At 37.2% G+C, this 15,600-nt stretch overlaps 1 protein-coding gene across 3 annotated transcripts in view; it reads left to right on the top strand.

The window, feature by feature from the left end:
- Nucleotides 1-15,600, top strand: part of LOC127831836 (high affinity cGMP-specific 3',5'-cyclic phosphodiesterase 9A-like) — a 115,426-nt gene that overhangs the window by 74,366 nt on the left and 25,460 nt on the right. For all 3 annotated transcript variants that reach the window (XM_052356909.1, XM_052356910.1, XM_052356908.1), the window contains exon 9: nucleotides 12,739-12,899. In XM_052356909.1, the coding sequence (XP_052212869.1) occupies nucleotides 12,739-12,899 (161 nt within the window). The remainder of the gene's footprint in view (nucleotides 1-12,738; nucleotides 12,900-15,600) is intronic.

Genomic DNA, 15,600 nt, shown 5'->3' with positions numbered 1-15,600 from the left:
CCCCACATTATACCCCCCTCTCACCCCCCTACCCCCCCCCCCAAAAAAATAAATATATTTTTTCCTTTTTTTATTTTTGAAAGATTGTCTAATAAATGACCACACCCCACATTATACCCCCTCTCATCCCCCCCCCCCCAAAAAAAAAGAAAAGAATATTTGTTTTCCTTTTTTTATTTTTGAAAGATCGTCTAAAAAATTATTGAATATGAACAATTTCCCCATGATGGCTTACATTATAATGTCAAGCACTCGAATAGTCGAGCGCGCTGTCCTCTGACAGCTCTTGTTTTTATTATGTTTTTAAAGTTCATGACGTTACTGTTCATCACATATGTTCATTGCAAATAAATTAAATATATATTAGATGATAATATTACAATTATTAAGTACAATAATATCCAAGGTTTTAAATAGCATGTTCTCTTACATTTGGGTGTGTATTCCTAGCTCAGTTTTAATCCTTTACCACTTAGATACTTATTTACACGCATTTTAGTCCCTCAGAAAGTTATGTTTAATTTAAAATGGTTCTTAGTAGATTCAAGTTTTTAAGGTTTAATTTCCAACCCTAAGATACTGATAAGTAATAAACAGCATAAAACCTGAGCAGTCTGCGAGTAACAGGGTAGACTTGAAACACTAGAAATTAGACCTGGTCATCCTTGTTCATAAATAGTTATAACATCCAAGTTTTTTGGCATGCTTGATTTCCATGAATTGCTAGAGGGATTTCATCCAAACTAAAAACATGTATTCCCAATAATGCAATGACCTCAAAGGCCAAGTTTGGTAATTCTTGTTTGAAATTTGTTAAAATTAGGGGCAATTTTAATCTCAGAAACGTACATATACACTGAAATGGCCGGTTAACGTTGTTTGGTAGGTTAGTTTTATCAGGAATGGTTTGAGGGTGATGGATTTCATTCAAATAAGAATATGTATGGGCCGTATTTAAAATGACCCCATGGTCTATGTTTGGTTACTCAAATAACAAAGTTCTCAAACATATATAGGGGCCATTCTATATTGAGAAATTTACATGTGAACTATATAGGCTGGTCTTAGATTTTTGGGAAAGAAATGGCTTTTAAGGGTTTCAAAATAATTTGAAAAAATACTCCAAATTCAATTAACCTCATATGCAAAGTTTCCTGACTCTAGACAAAAACATGAACAGAATAAATATTAATCCTTTAATATTTCTGTCAGATGGCATGTTTTTTTCTGATACTTCACATTGACTGACTGAAAGCTGACATTCTGCTTAATACTTTTTTCCCAAGAAAATCTAATAAAATTAAGTCTGTCAAATGATGTTTGGCTAAGTGCAATTCGATTCTGCGAAGAGATAAAAGGAGCGAAGTAAGCCAGTAATGGACACGACGATTAGTGGTAGCGATACACTCAGCTGACATTGTCATACAGGCTGTCAGATATGCGATCTTGAGCCTGCCGTCCACAGAATATAATTATAATGTATAGTGAAATCTTCTTTAGACGGGCAAAGGAAATCACTTGATTGGATTCTGTGACAGGGGTTGGTTAGACATTATTGATTAACTTAGCAAATATTTCCAGGGTCATTTGAGGAGAAAGATATATGTATTTAAGAAAGAAAATTTTGTTGGGTTGTGGGATTAATTAGAGGAAATTTTTTATTATGGTTGGAGAAAGGATGGGGGAAAAAAATAGTGGACATGTGTTGATGTATTAGGGACAGAGAGAGGGGTTAATATAATATCAAATATAGTAAGTGTGGGGATGAAGTAGAGAACAGGAGGGGTATAAAATAGTAAGTGTGGGGATGAAGTAAAGAACAAGAGGAGGATTATATAGGAGTGTTAGGATTAAGTAAAGAACAGGATGGGGATTAAATAGTGAGTGTTTGGATGAAGTAGAGAACAGGAGGGGGATAACATAGTAAGTGTGGGGATGAAGTAAAGAGCAGGAGGGGGGATTAAAAAGTGAGTGTTGGGATGAAGTAGAGAACAGGAGGGGGATAAAATAGTAACTGTGGGAAAGAAGTAGAGAACAGGAGGGGGGATAAAATAGTAAGTGTGGAGATGAAGGAAAGAACAGGAGGGGGGATTAAATAGTGAGTGTTAGGATTAAGTAAAGAACAGGATGGGGATTAAATAGTGAGTGTTTGGATGAAGTAGAGAACAGGAGGGGGATAAAATAGTAAGTGTGGGGATGAAGTAAAGAGCAGGAGGGGGGATTAAATAGTGAGTGTTTGGATGAAGTAGAGAACAGGAGGGGGATAAAATAGTAAGTGTGGGAAAGAAGTAGAGAACAGGAGGGGGGATAAAATAGTAATTGTGGGGATGAACGATAGAACAGGAGGGGGGATTAAATAGTGAGTGTTGGAATGAAGTAGAGAACAGAACCGGGATAAAATGGTGTGTTTGGGGATGAAGTAGAGAACATGAGGGGAATAAAATAGTTAGTGTGGAGATGGGGTAGAGAATGGGAGTTGGATAAAATAGTGAGTGTGTGGATGTAATAGAGAACAGGAGGGGGGATAAAACAGTGAGTGTGAGGATGTAGTAGAGAACAGGAGGGGGGATTAAATAGTGAGTGTTGGGATGAAGTAGAGAACAGAAGCGGGATAAAACAGTTTGTGTGGGGATGAAGTAGAGAACACGAGGGGGATAAAATAGTGTGTTGGGATGGAGTAGAGAACAAGAGGGGTGGAATAAAATAGTGAGTATGGGGGTGGAGGAGAGGGGGATAAAAATGGAAATGTTGGGATGAAGTAGAAAACATGAGGGGGGATACAATAGTGAGTATGGGGATGGAGTAGAGAACAGGAGGGGGAATACAATAGTGTTGGGATAGAGTAGAGAACAGAAAGGGGCATAAAGTATTGAATATTTGGATGGAGTAGAGAACAGGAGGGGGGATTAAATAGTGAGTGTGGGGATGAAGTATATAACAGGAGGAGGCATAAAATAGTGACTGTGAAGATGAAGTAGAGAACAGGAGGGGAGATAAAGTAGTGAGTGTGGGAATGGAGTAAAGAACAGGAGGGGGATAAAATAGTAATTTTGTGTGGGGATAAAGTAGAGAACAGAGAATGGAGACATAAGAATGCAGTAAAGAGAGGATATGGAGAAATAAGACAGGCAGAGAGTTATTCTTAGACATTTTTAGAAAAAAAATACAAGAAAAGAATACAAGAAATTGTTTATAGTAGTTGCAAAATTTGAAAAGCAAGAACTCTGGGCAGAAAAAAGCAAATTGATTGGGAAAAACATTTCAGGAGAGAGAGGTTGAATTACTTGTTACAGTGTTTGGTGAAGTCGTTAGAGTGTCACATTAAGAGGGGATTTTAAGAGTGATTTAGAGAGTGAACTCAATCTTGCTTAAAAGATAATTAATGTTATAATCGAAACATAGCTACAACAAGGCAGTCTGATAGGATGTAGACAAGAACAGAAATAATTTGATTTATTATCCCCACGCTTTTTGAAAAAATGGTGGGGATATTGTGGTTATCTCCGCCGTCCGTCCGTCCGTCCGTCCGTCCGTCTGTCCGTCCGTCTGTCCGTCCGTCCGTCCGTCCTGGCCACTATCTCCTCCTACACTAAAAGCACTAGAACCTTGAAACTTACACACATGGTAGCTATGAGCATATGTGCGACCCTGCACTATTTGGAATTTTGATCTGACCCCTGGGTCAAAAGTTATAGCGGTTGGGGTGGGGCCGCGTCAGAAATTATCACTCATTTTTTTAGGTTATTTTACATTTACTTCTTTATTTCTACACCGATTCACTTCAAATTGATACTGGACCTCTCTTATGACAATACGGTCAATCTCAACCATGCATGGCCCCATTCCCAACCCTGGGGCCCCCCGCCCACATAGGCCACACCCACCAAAAATTTCCATTTACTATAATTTTTTCATTTCTACACGGATTCACTTCAAATTGATACTGAACTTTTGTTATGACATTAGGGTCAATCTCAACTATGCATGGCCCCAATCCCAACCCTGGGGCGCCCGCCCACATAGGCCACACCCACCAAAAAATTCCCATTTACTATAATTTTTTCATTTCTACACGGATTCACTTCAAATTGATACTGAACTTCTCTTATGACATTAGGGTCAATCTCAACTATGCATGGCCCCATAACCAACCCTGGGGCCCTGCCCACATAGACCACACCCACCCAAAATTGCCTTTACTATAATTTCTTCATTTCTACACCGATTCACTTCAAATTGATATTGAACTTCTCTTATGACAATACAGTCAATCTCAACTATGCATGGCCCCATTACCAACCCTGGGGCGCCCCGCCCACATAGACCACACCCACCCAAAATTGCCTTTTACTATAATTTCTTCATTTCTACACCGATTCACTTCAAATTGATACTGAACCTCTCTTATGACAATACGGTCAATCTCAACTATGCATGGCCCCATTACCAACCCTGGGGCCCCGCCCACATAGACCACACCCGCCCGAAATTGCCTTTTACTATAATTTCTTCATTTCTACACCGATTCACTTCAAATTGATACTGAACTTCTCTTATGACAATACGGTCAATCTCAACTATGCATGGCACAATTACCAACCCTGGGGCGCCCTGCCCACATATGTCAGATCCACCCAAAATTGCCTTTTACTATAACTTCTTCATTTCTACACCAATTCACTTCTAATTGATGATGAACTTCTCTTATGACAATACGGTCAATCTCAGCTATGCATGGCCCCATTACCAACCCTGGGGCACACCTAGGTCAAACATTCGGCGTGGGGATACGCGTCGGCCTCTGCCGCGCCATTTCTAGTTATGTCTGATTTTTATACGCCCGTATAAAATACGGGACGTATAATGTGAAACCCCTTGGCGGGCGGGCGGGCGGGCGGCGGGCGGAAGGCATCACTTTTTCCGGACTCTAATTCAAATTGTATTCATCCGATCTTCACCAAACTTGGTCAGCAGTTGCATCTAGTTGATATCTAGGCCAAGTTCGAATATGGGTCATGCCGGGTCAAAAACTAGGTCATAGGGTCAATAAGTGCATTTTCAAAGGGGCCACTTTGTCCGGACTCTATTTCAAATTGTATTCATCCGATCTTCACCAAACTTGGTCAGCAGTTGCATCTAGTTGATATATAGGCCAAGTTCGAATATGGGTCATGCCGGGTCAAAAACTAGGTCATAGGGTCAATTAGTGCATTTTCAACGGCGCCACTTTGTCCGGACTCTAATTCAAATTGTATTCATCCGATCTTCACCAAACTTGGTCAGAAGTTGTATCTAGACAATATTTAGGTCATGTTCGAATATGGGTCATGCCGGGTCAAAAACTAGGTCACAGGGTTACTTAAACCATTTCAAGCATTCAGCATGGTGTCCGCTCTCTAATTGAAGTAATTTTCACCCGATCTTCACCAAACTTGGTCAGAAGTTGTGTCTAGACAATATCTACATGTTGGTCAAGTCCAAATATTGGTCATGCCAGGTTAAAAACTAGGTCACGAGGTCACTTACCGGTAGTGCATTTAAAGCATTTAGCATGGTGTCCGCTCTCTAATTGAAGTAGTTTTCATTAGATCTTCACCAACTTTGGTCAAAAGTTGTGTCTAGATGATATGTACATGTAGGTCAAGTTGAAATATGGGTCATGGTAAAGTTATCAAGTTGTCCAAAGCCTTAAAACGGGCGTATCTTGTGACAGTTTGGCACTCTTGTTTCCTCTTGACTGATGGTAATGTACAAAATATGCTCCCGTACCACAAACAATAATTCACTTTTGCAGATGGAATACAGTGCACTTAATGGTTACCTGAGTCCTTACCATGTCTCAGTGTCAGATTGGTCCCGTTTACTTTAAGACAGGTGTACTTAACGGTCTTTTTTATGCCCCCTTTCGAAGAAAAGGGGGTATAAAGTTTTTCGCACTGTCTGTCAGTCAGTCACACTTTTCATGTCCGCTCTCTAATTCAAATAGTTTTCATCAGATCTTTACCAAACTAGGTCAGAAGTTGTATGTAGACAATATCTAGGTCAAGTTCAAATATGGGTAATGCCGGGTCAAAAACTAGGTCACGGGGTCACATAGTGCATTTCAAGGATTAAGCATGGTGTCCACTATTTTTGATTGAAGTAGTTTTCATCTGATCTTTACCAAACTTGGTCTGAAGTTGTATCAAGACAATATTTAGGTCAAGTTCGAATATGGGCCATGCTGGGTCAAAAACTAGGTCATGGGGTCACTTAGTGCATTTCAAAGATTTAGCATGGTGTCCGCTCTCTAGTTTATGTGGCTTTCTGATTTATTTTGATATTCTAAGGCATTTTTATGCCCCCAAAGGAGGGCATATAGTGATCCGACTGTCCGTCACACTTTGCGTTTACATTTAGATTTCGAAAAATGCTAATAACTTCTATGTCGCTTCAGATAGCAATTTTATATTTGACATGCATGTGTAATTTGTGTATATGGACAAAGCCTTTCCATACGCACACAAATTTTGACCCCTGTGACCTTGAACTTAGGTTTAAACTTGTTTAGGTTTCTAAATCTGCGTTTAGGTTTCAAAAAAAGCTCATAACTTTACCAAGCGTTTATAAGGGGCATAAGTCATCCTTTGGTGACAGCTCTTGTTTCAGAAAACATTTGTCCTAAATCACACACAAAATTGGACAGTTTTGTTTACAATGTATGTACAATTAATAAAAAAACAATTCGAAACTTAATTCAATAATATTTTAAAGGAGGTCAAAGGGGCATGGACACCATAATATTCATTTTACATTTTTCAGCAAATATAAAGCAGGTTTGCAGAATATTTTAGTAAAAAATGATCACATCCAAAATTCATCAAATGTTGCCTTTCACGTTTTTGTATATTACCAATATACCAGAGCTTTTTCAAAAATAGACATATGTGATGCAATATCCAACCACATTTACTTTGGATAATTGGTGGGTTGTTTGACCTTACATAATTGCTACTTCTAAGCTAGTTCTCAAGTATGGTGTTTTGTTGTTACATTATTGTCTCAGTTATATTGATATTTCTGATCACTAGAAAGCAGTCAGAATGCAATCATTAACAGCCCTTTTCATGCAGATCCTACAAACTTGTCTCAATCAATTATCTGTCCTCCATTTGTTTAAATGTCCAATATGGTGCATAATTGCAGAGGTTTTCCAAGAAGCCTTTTAAAATGTGAGGATGTGTTTTTTTTTAGTTTTTAATGTGTCTGTATTAGCTGTTATGATGTTATTTCCATCCACATTGACGTTGGATAATTGTGGAGGATTGCTAGACTTTACATCATAACTACTTTCTTGCCAGTTCTCATGTATAGTGTTTTGTTGTTGTTATACCCCCACAAACGAAGTTTAGGGGGGTATATAGGAGTGAGCTTGTCTTGTCCGTCGGTCCGTATTAAGTGTCCGCTCTATATTTCAAGTAGTTTTCATCCGATCTTCACCAAACTTGTTCACAAGTTGTATCTAGATGATGTCTAGGCCAAGTTCGAACATGGGCCCTGCCAGGTCAAAAACTAGGTCACCAGGTCACTTAGTGCGTTCTTAACATTCAGCATGGTGTCCGCTCTCTATTTCAAGTCATTTTCATCCGATCTTCAGAGTTTTCCCTAAGAACCGGCCGCCGGCCAAATTGACCGGTTCAATCGATTTTCTGGCCGGTTCAAATGCTGGTAACAAAAAAAAATAATGAGAGGTTTTGCAACTTTGATCGATGTAATTGTTAAAGTTAAGAAAAGACGAAATTAAACAAGCGAAAACATCGATTTAACATCGTTTTGTTTATGTTCTTTATACTTCCGTGTGTACGTTTTACCGAACAAGTATAATTTATAACGGCGCTTCTCATTGGCTGATTATTTTGAGTACTCAAATAACTACAAAACGGCGCTTCTCATTGGCTGATTATTTTGAGTACGCAAATAACTACAAAAATCGTAACCACATGGTTTTCTCAAAATGAAACGAACCCTGAGAGATTTTTTCAGTGTGACAGCGCCTTCAAAACGTCAGAAAGGTTTGTATTGATGAAAATCTCGATGAAAATGCATGAAAGAAATTATTCAAACAATACTTTTAGTTGAATAAAGTTTGCAATGCTGTGTTAGCCAAATACACGTGTTCAAACCCGACCCCTTGATGAGAAATAAATGGCTTTGGCATAACCAGTAGCTTAGTTATTGACTTGTTTCAAAATTCATCGCACACTATGCACAGTATAATTATTTGGCACTCCCCTCACAAATTTTTTAAAAAATTAGAAAAATTCCATAAGTGATACACAAAAAAACAAGTAATTTTCATCTCTAAAATTTCTGTCCAAACCCCCCCAAAATGCACCATTTTGCGTCTAGATTTTCAAAATTTTTCGGGGGGGCATGCCCCCGGACCCCCCTAACAGGAGTGCCTTGCTTGGCCGGTTCAAATTTTTATTTGGCCTGTTCAAATAAAAGGAAGGGAAAACCCTGGATCTTCACCAAACTTTTTCACAAGTTGTATCTAGATGACGTTTAGGCCAAGTTCGAACATGGGCCCTGCCGGGTCAAAAACTAGGTTATGGGGTCACTTAGTGCATTTTTAACATTCAGCATGGTGTCCACTCTCTATTTCAAGTAGTTTTCATCCGATCTTCACCAAACTTTTTCACAAGTTGTATCTAGATGACGTCTAGGCCAAGTTCGAACATTGGCGCTGCCGGGTCAAAAACTAGGTCACGGGGTCACTGAGTGCGTTTTTAGCATTCAGCATGGTGTCCGCTCTCTATTTCAAGTAGTTTTCATCCGATCTTCACCAAACTTGTTCACAAGTTATATCTAGATGACGTCTAGGCCAAGTTTGAACATGGGCCCTGCTGGGTCAAAAACTAGGTCACGGGGTCACTTAGTGCGTTTTTAACATTCAGCACGGTGTCCGCGGTCACTTAGTGCGTTTTAAACATTCTGCACGGTGTCCGCTCTCTACTTCAAGTAGTTTTCATCCGATCTTCACCAAACTTGTTCACAAGTTGTATCTAGATGACGTCTAGGCCAAGTTCGAACATGGGCCTTTCTGGGTCAAAAACTAAGTCACGGGGTCACTTAGTGCATTTTTAATATTCAGCATGGTGTCCGCTCTCTACTTCAAGTACTTTTCATCCGATCTTCACCAAACTTGGTCACAAGTTTTATCTAGATGATCTCTAGCACAAGTTCGAACATGGGCCCTGCTGGGTCAAAAACTAGGTCATGGGGTCACTTAGTGCGTTTTTAACATTCAGCATGGTTTCCCCTCTCTAATTCAAGTAGTTTACATCCTATCTTCACCAAACTTGGTCAGAAGTTTTATTCAAAGGTCAAGGTCACAGTGACTAAAAACATATTCACGCAATGGCTGCCACTACAACTTACAGCCCATATGGGGGCATGCATGTTTTACAAACAGCCCTTGTTCAAAACTGCACCCTGACACCCGAGCGTTGGCATCCGCTATGTGGTGCTCTTGTTTTAATTATGCCATCACTTTGTTGTTCCTTTCAGATTTATGCCAACACTTTGTTGTTCCTTTCAGATTAATGCCAACACTTTGTTGTTCCTTTCAGATTAATGCAAACACTTTGTGGTCCCTTTATGTTTAAGTCCAACACTTTGTTTTTTCTTTTAAGTTTAATGCCACTTTGTTGTTCCTTTCAGGTTGATGACAATTGTATACTTTGTTGTTTCTATCAAATTAATCCGAAGACTTTGTTGTGCCTTTCACATCCCTGGCTACACTTTGTTGTTCCTCTCAGATTAATTCCAATACTTTGTTGTTCCTTTCAGATAAATGCTAACACTGTGTTGTTGTTGTTTTCCCATCAATGCACAAACTTTGTTTTTCCATTCAAATTAATGCCAATACTTTGTTTTTGCTTTTAGATTAATTCCTAAACTTAGTTGTTCCTTTCAAAATGATGTACAGTCCAACCTGTCAATAAAGACCACTCAAGGGATTTGGTCGTTGTGGTCTTTGTTCACAGGTGGTCTTTATTCGCAGGGTCGATCGAAACTTTGCAAAATATGCTAGTAGTTTTTTAACAGGTACCTTATCTATGTATGTGCTCTATTGTTTAAATGTTTGAATACTTATGCATATATAATGAAATAAAGAATTGAAAACACAGTTTTGTTTTACATTTGTATATTTATAACATGTTGTATTTCTACACCCTTATGTTTTTATTATTTATTTACTTTATCATATACTGTATAAATAACTATTTACATACATGTATACGTACATGTACATGTAATTCTACAAAGAACAAAGTACAAAATACCCATAACATAGCAAACATTTATACATGAAATACATGAATCACTACTACACAACCAGTAAAGTTGACAATAATAGACAATAAATGACATCTGATATTTATACAAGACTGAAAACATCGAAGAATAAGATTCCAGACAGATACTCAACGTACCAGTAGAAACAACATAACACAATAAGCACTACGACCCCCGTCCCCCTCCACTCAAGTTACACACAAAATCAAAACACTCACTTAAAAAATCACTTATTTTACTCTGCTTGACACTAGAGTCCATCCTATATTTGATAAACACATCACTGACGCGAATTCCGACTCACGCTTAGGGCGTTTACTTTCACAGTTTACGTTCTCCTCGAATTCGTCCATAATCTCATGTTTACGCTTTAAAATGCTCTGAATTTGAGTTTTTCCTACACCAAGATCACTAGCCACTCGTCTACAACTGTGTCCTTTACCTAACAAACTAATGACCTTAACGCGTTCTTCCAACGTCAAGAACTTACGCTTGGAAGCCATGATGGTAAACTTGAACTTACAATTTACTTTTCTATAATCTATGAACGTCTTATTACGGAGAAATTTAAGAAGAGAATGACTATCAAAATTTTTGTCTTTAATAGGCATCGTAAATGATATGAAACTGTTAATTCCTTAATGAGTTTATGAAAGCCCCAAATTTGTCTTTGATATTTTCGGCATTTAGTACATTAATCGCGAATCACTTAAATACAAAGGCACATTTTTACACTTTTAACAAACTGTCAAATGCATAAAAGAAGCAGGCGACTACCAATTAGCAATTCATGTTCAATAAACAAACAACTGCTATCGAGTGCAATAAACTGTCACTTGCCAATATCTCCATAGCGACCGACGAGTCCACTGGTAAGATGTGTATCAAATGACTACGCAGCGTCCTGGTGGCCATTTTGTTTTTTTGAAAGTTGCGAAATCGTTGATTTTTATGATTGCAGTGGTCGTTGTAAGCTATCAAAATGGAGATTTGGGAATGTAAAAGGGTGGTCGTTGGTCTTTGTTCACAGGTGGGCTTTATTCGCAGGTTCATTATATAGTGAAATCGTTAGGGAGGAAATCGGTGTGGTCGTTATTGACTGTTGGTCCCTATAACAGGCTCGGGCAGGTTGGACTGTATTTTACTTTTTTTCCTTTCAGATGAATGCCAACACTTTTTGTATTGTGTTCAGATTAATGCCAAAATTTGCCTTGCTCCTTTCACACATTTAAAGCGGGTATATACGATTTTGTCAAATATTTATGAATTTATATAAAACGTGTAAAACATTATCATATATATATTTCAATGTAAATTAAAATAAAAGTTAAGAAGAACATGTCTCGAAAAATGCGAAATAAGCCAGATAATTAATTCTGAAATCGAAAACGGCTGTACAGTCGAATTCGCCAGCATGACTACCATACATGTACGATGTGAATCTAAACTTAGTTTAACGGTTTATTTGAATTCCCGCAACGATATCTATTCATACGACACACGAACACTAACTCCGATCCTAATACAAAGACGAATACTTCGGTTATTGTAGGAAAATATGTACGTCACAATCGGCTCGGGGCGCTAATTTGTCTTTGCTGCATTTTATGAAATTCGGCTTTCATGTATAATTTTTCTTTCCCATTTTATGTTATTGTAACATATTTTATAAATATATTACAATTAAACACATATAAAAAATCGTATATACCCGCTTTAAGATCAATGCTATAATACTTTGTTGTTCCTGTCAGATTAATGCCAACACTTTTCTTGTCCCTTTTGCACTTTTAAGTTCAATGACAACACTTTGTTGTGACACTTTGCTGCATAGTTTGTGGAGAACACAATATCATAAACGTCCATTTCTGATTTCATTGTGATTTATTTTTGTTGATTTAATTCTAACAGAACGTTTTTAATTCTAACAGAACGTTTTCCAATGCCCATACAATATTCTGACTACAAGATACATACTCCGTAATGGCCGCAGACACCCTGCTACAAAACAAAGTGTGCGTCTTCTATGTTTGGCTATGTTCATATACTGTTTAGTTACGTTAGTCAAAATAAGATATATACAATGAAACAGTTGCTTTTAACCTGTGCAAATTCTGACAGGCTGTGTGGAAAGTCACGTGTCTAACAGTTGCAATGTAAATATGACGTATGCAACAGTCACATAACGAATACATACCGAATTAACTGATGTTTTGATAAACCCGAAGTGTCCTACACTTATTGACGTTTTATACCTGAGGCAAGGAAATCGTGGTCCAGGCATGACTGCTTTTTGAAGATTGTATGTTGATTTGATTATTATATTTATTCAATCATGCCCCAAATATTTGTTACGTTACAACTTTATTTATGCCAAATTTGTGTTTGTCCCTTCAGATCAATGCCAAGACAGAGCTAGCCCTCCGCTACAATGACATATCCCCGCTAGAGAACCACCACTGTTCCATAGCGTTTGAGATTCTGGAAAAGCCCAACTGTAATATCCTTGCTAACCTCACTAAGGACCAGTACCGCCGGGTACGAGAGGGCATGATAAAGTAAGTATCCATGTTTGTAAAGTGTCATCCCATATTAGCCTGTGAAGTCCACACAGGCTATTCAGGGGCCACACTTTCCGCTTAAATTTGACTTTTGCTGGGAAAAGATGTCCTTTAAATGGAAAATACCATAAAAAGAAAAGTTTAATCCCTGATTAGTGTGTGCAGACTGCACAGGCTAATCTAGGACGACACTTTACCCACATGTACGTCATGCAGTAAGCCCCATTTTCCCAGAACTTAAGGCTCATATGGAGTAACCCTTTGCATGCTGGGAAATTTGTCGTCTGCTAAAATGTTGTTTGCTGAATTTCTAAAATTAGCATTCTCTTTGATTTTTTTCAAAGAATACTATCAGAATAGCAAACAGTTTGGATGCTGATGAGACGCCACGTTCTGTGGCGTCTCATCTGGATCCAAACTGTTTGCAAAGGCCTTCAAAATTCGGTTCCCGCTTTGAGAGAGTTAATCACGTTGAAGCCCAACTGGAATATCCTTGCTAACCTTACTGCCTGGTATGGGAGTATGAAGTGCATATTTAATTAAGGTATGGACAGACTCATTTGTTAATATTGGGTTTTATTAATTTACTTGATAATATTAGACAAGAATGTGTTAGATTTGTTCGCCCCATACAAGTTGAACCTCGCAAATAAAGCTCGTAAATCGCCTTATAGGAGATAAAGGCGGCCAATATGGAAAAACACGGCCAGTACAGAAAAAGGTCGGCCAATATGAAATTCAGCCAATAAGAAACCAGGAAAAATTCGTCCTTATATGAGAATCTAAAATTTTGACAATTTTGGACGCCATTTTGAAGTTGTATGCTTAGTTTTGTTGCAAAAGTTTATATCTTTAAAAATATAATATTGCAGTTTACTTAAAGCACTCAGCCTCTAATATATTCAGCTCCCTTTTTATGTCCCCCACCACTATAGTGGGGGACATATTGTTTTTGCCCTGTCTGTTGGTTTGTGTGTTTGTTTGCGTCAAACTTTAACATTTGCCATAACTATTGCAATATTGAAGATAGCAACTTGATATTTGGCATGCATGTGTATCTCATGGAGCTGCACATTTTGAGTGGTGAAAGATCAAGGCCAAGGTCATCCTTTAAGGTCAAAGGTCAAATATATAGCTTCAAATCGGCGCAGAAGGGGACATAGTGTTTCTAACTAACAAATATCTTGTTTGACAATAACAATAGTGCAGTGTAACCAAAACAGAAAGGTTCAATATTTGAGCATATGAACATACATGACAACTTTAAATATTTTGTCGAAAGCAAAACTTAATTCGAAATCATGGAGGATTTACACATTACAAATGCAATTCCTAATGGCAATAAGTAAGTTTTCAATCCTTTTTGTCTTTCTAAGTTGTATTAAAAACAACGGAAGTGGATCCAGTGTGGCTGGAATATTATTCAGGTATAATATTTGCATAATTTCTCGACCTGTCAAATTGTGTTCCTGCATCATGTAATGATTTGAAAGCATACTATTGGTCCTATGCTTCATCAGAAATATCGCCTTCATATTACAATATATTAATCTTTAATGAAATGATAGTTATTCTTCAGAAATTAAATGCATGGAACATTTGTCTCCTCTTGCAACAATATTCAATTTGCGTTTTAAATTAACAAGATATCTCTTAAAAGGTATTTTGGTGAACTGTAATTACTCTAAGTTTTCAGATACTAAGTTTTCGGACAACCTCTTTTTTAGCAAATATAATTATTTTTCATGACTCTAAATTTTTTTACATATGGCTTTTCGTCCATAATTAACGTCTCTTAATATTCGGACAATATATTTTACTGTGCTTTTCTACAGACTTCAGCCCTATTTTCGCGTATCTTGTGAAACTTTGATGATGGATTTTTACAACGGGATTAAGGTAATAAAACCTTGCAGATTCATGCATGGACCCTTAAATAAGCCTAATTGGGTAAATAACCATGTATACCGTTAAAAAATAATGCATTTACCCAACAGCATTTGAAGCAGTGTCATCCTATTTAGGAAGAAGAATGTTTTCTGTTTGTACTTTTTGTTCTATATCACTTTTGGCTAGAATTAGCAAAGCTGTGAAGAGTTAATCACAAGAAAAATATTGTACGTTGATTTATTGCATTTATCTCAATATAATTATAATTTTTGGACACCTTAATTTTTGTCTCTAAGTATTTCAGACACCTGTAATTTTTGAATATTTTTCATTTCTAAATTTTCAGACGCACAACAAAAATATTATTTTTAAGTGTCCGAAAACAGAGTAATTACGGTACACACCATTTTCAAAGCAATTTGCATGGGAATATAAACAGGGAAAAACTTGTATAGAACAGAAATTTTGCTATTTTTCAAAACTTCATTTAATAGCAAAAAACCTGTAATTTTGAAAGTGAAATTCAAGCTTTTCTTGCTGAATAATATTATAAAGTTAATTAATAAAATTGTCATTAATGAGTTGAATTCATATTGGCTTTGTTATTGACAGCTGTCTGAAGCTCAATAACAAAGCCAATAGGAATTCAACTCATTATTAGTATTATAATATTGACTTGCTTCATAAGTTATACGTTTCTTTTGTAACATTGACGGATATTGTCTATGAACACTCAAAAAGTAAAATAAATCAAATATGGTTTATTTTTAAGATAAATAATAAACTAGAACAAAGTTTAAATGGTTTA

The sequence above is a fragment of the Dreissena polymorpha genome, chromosome 5 (assembly GCF_020536995.1).
Source record: "Dreissena polymorpha isolate Duluth1 chromosome 5, UMN_Dpol_1.0, whole genome shotgun sequence".
Taxonomy (NCBI): Eukaryota; Metazoa; Mollusca; class Bivalvia; order Myida; family Dreissenidae; genus Dreissena; species Dreissena polymorpha.
This window is presented reverse-complemented; position numbering and strand designations above follow the sequence as displayed.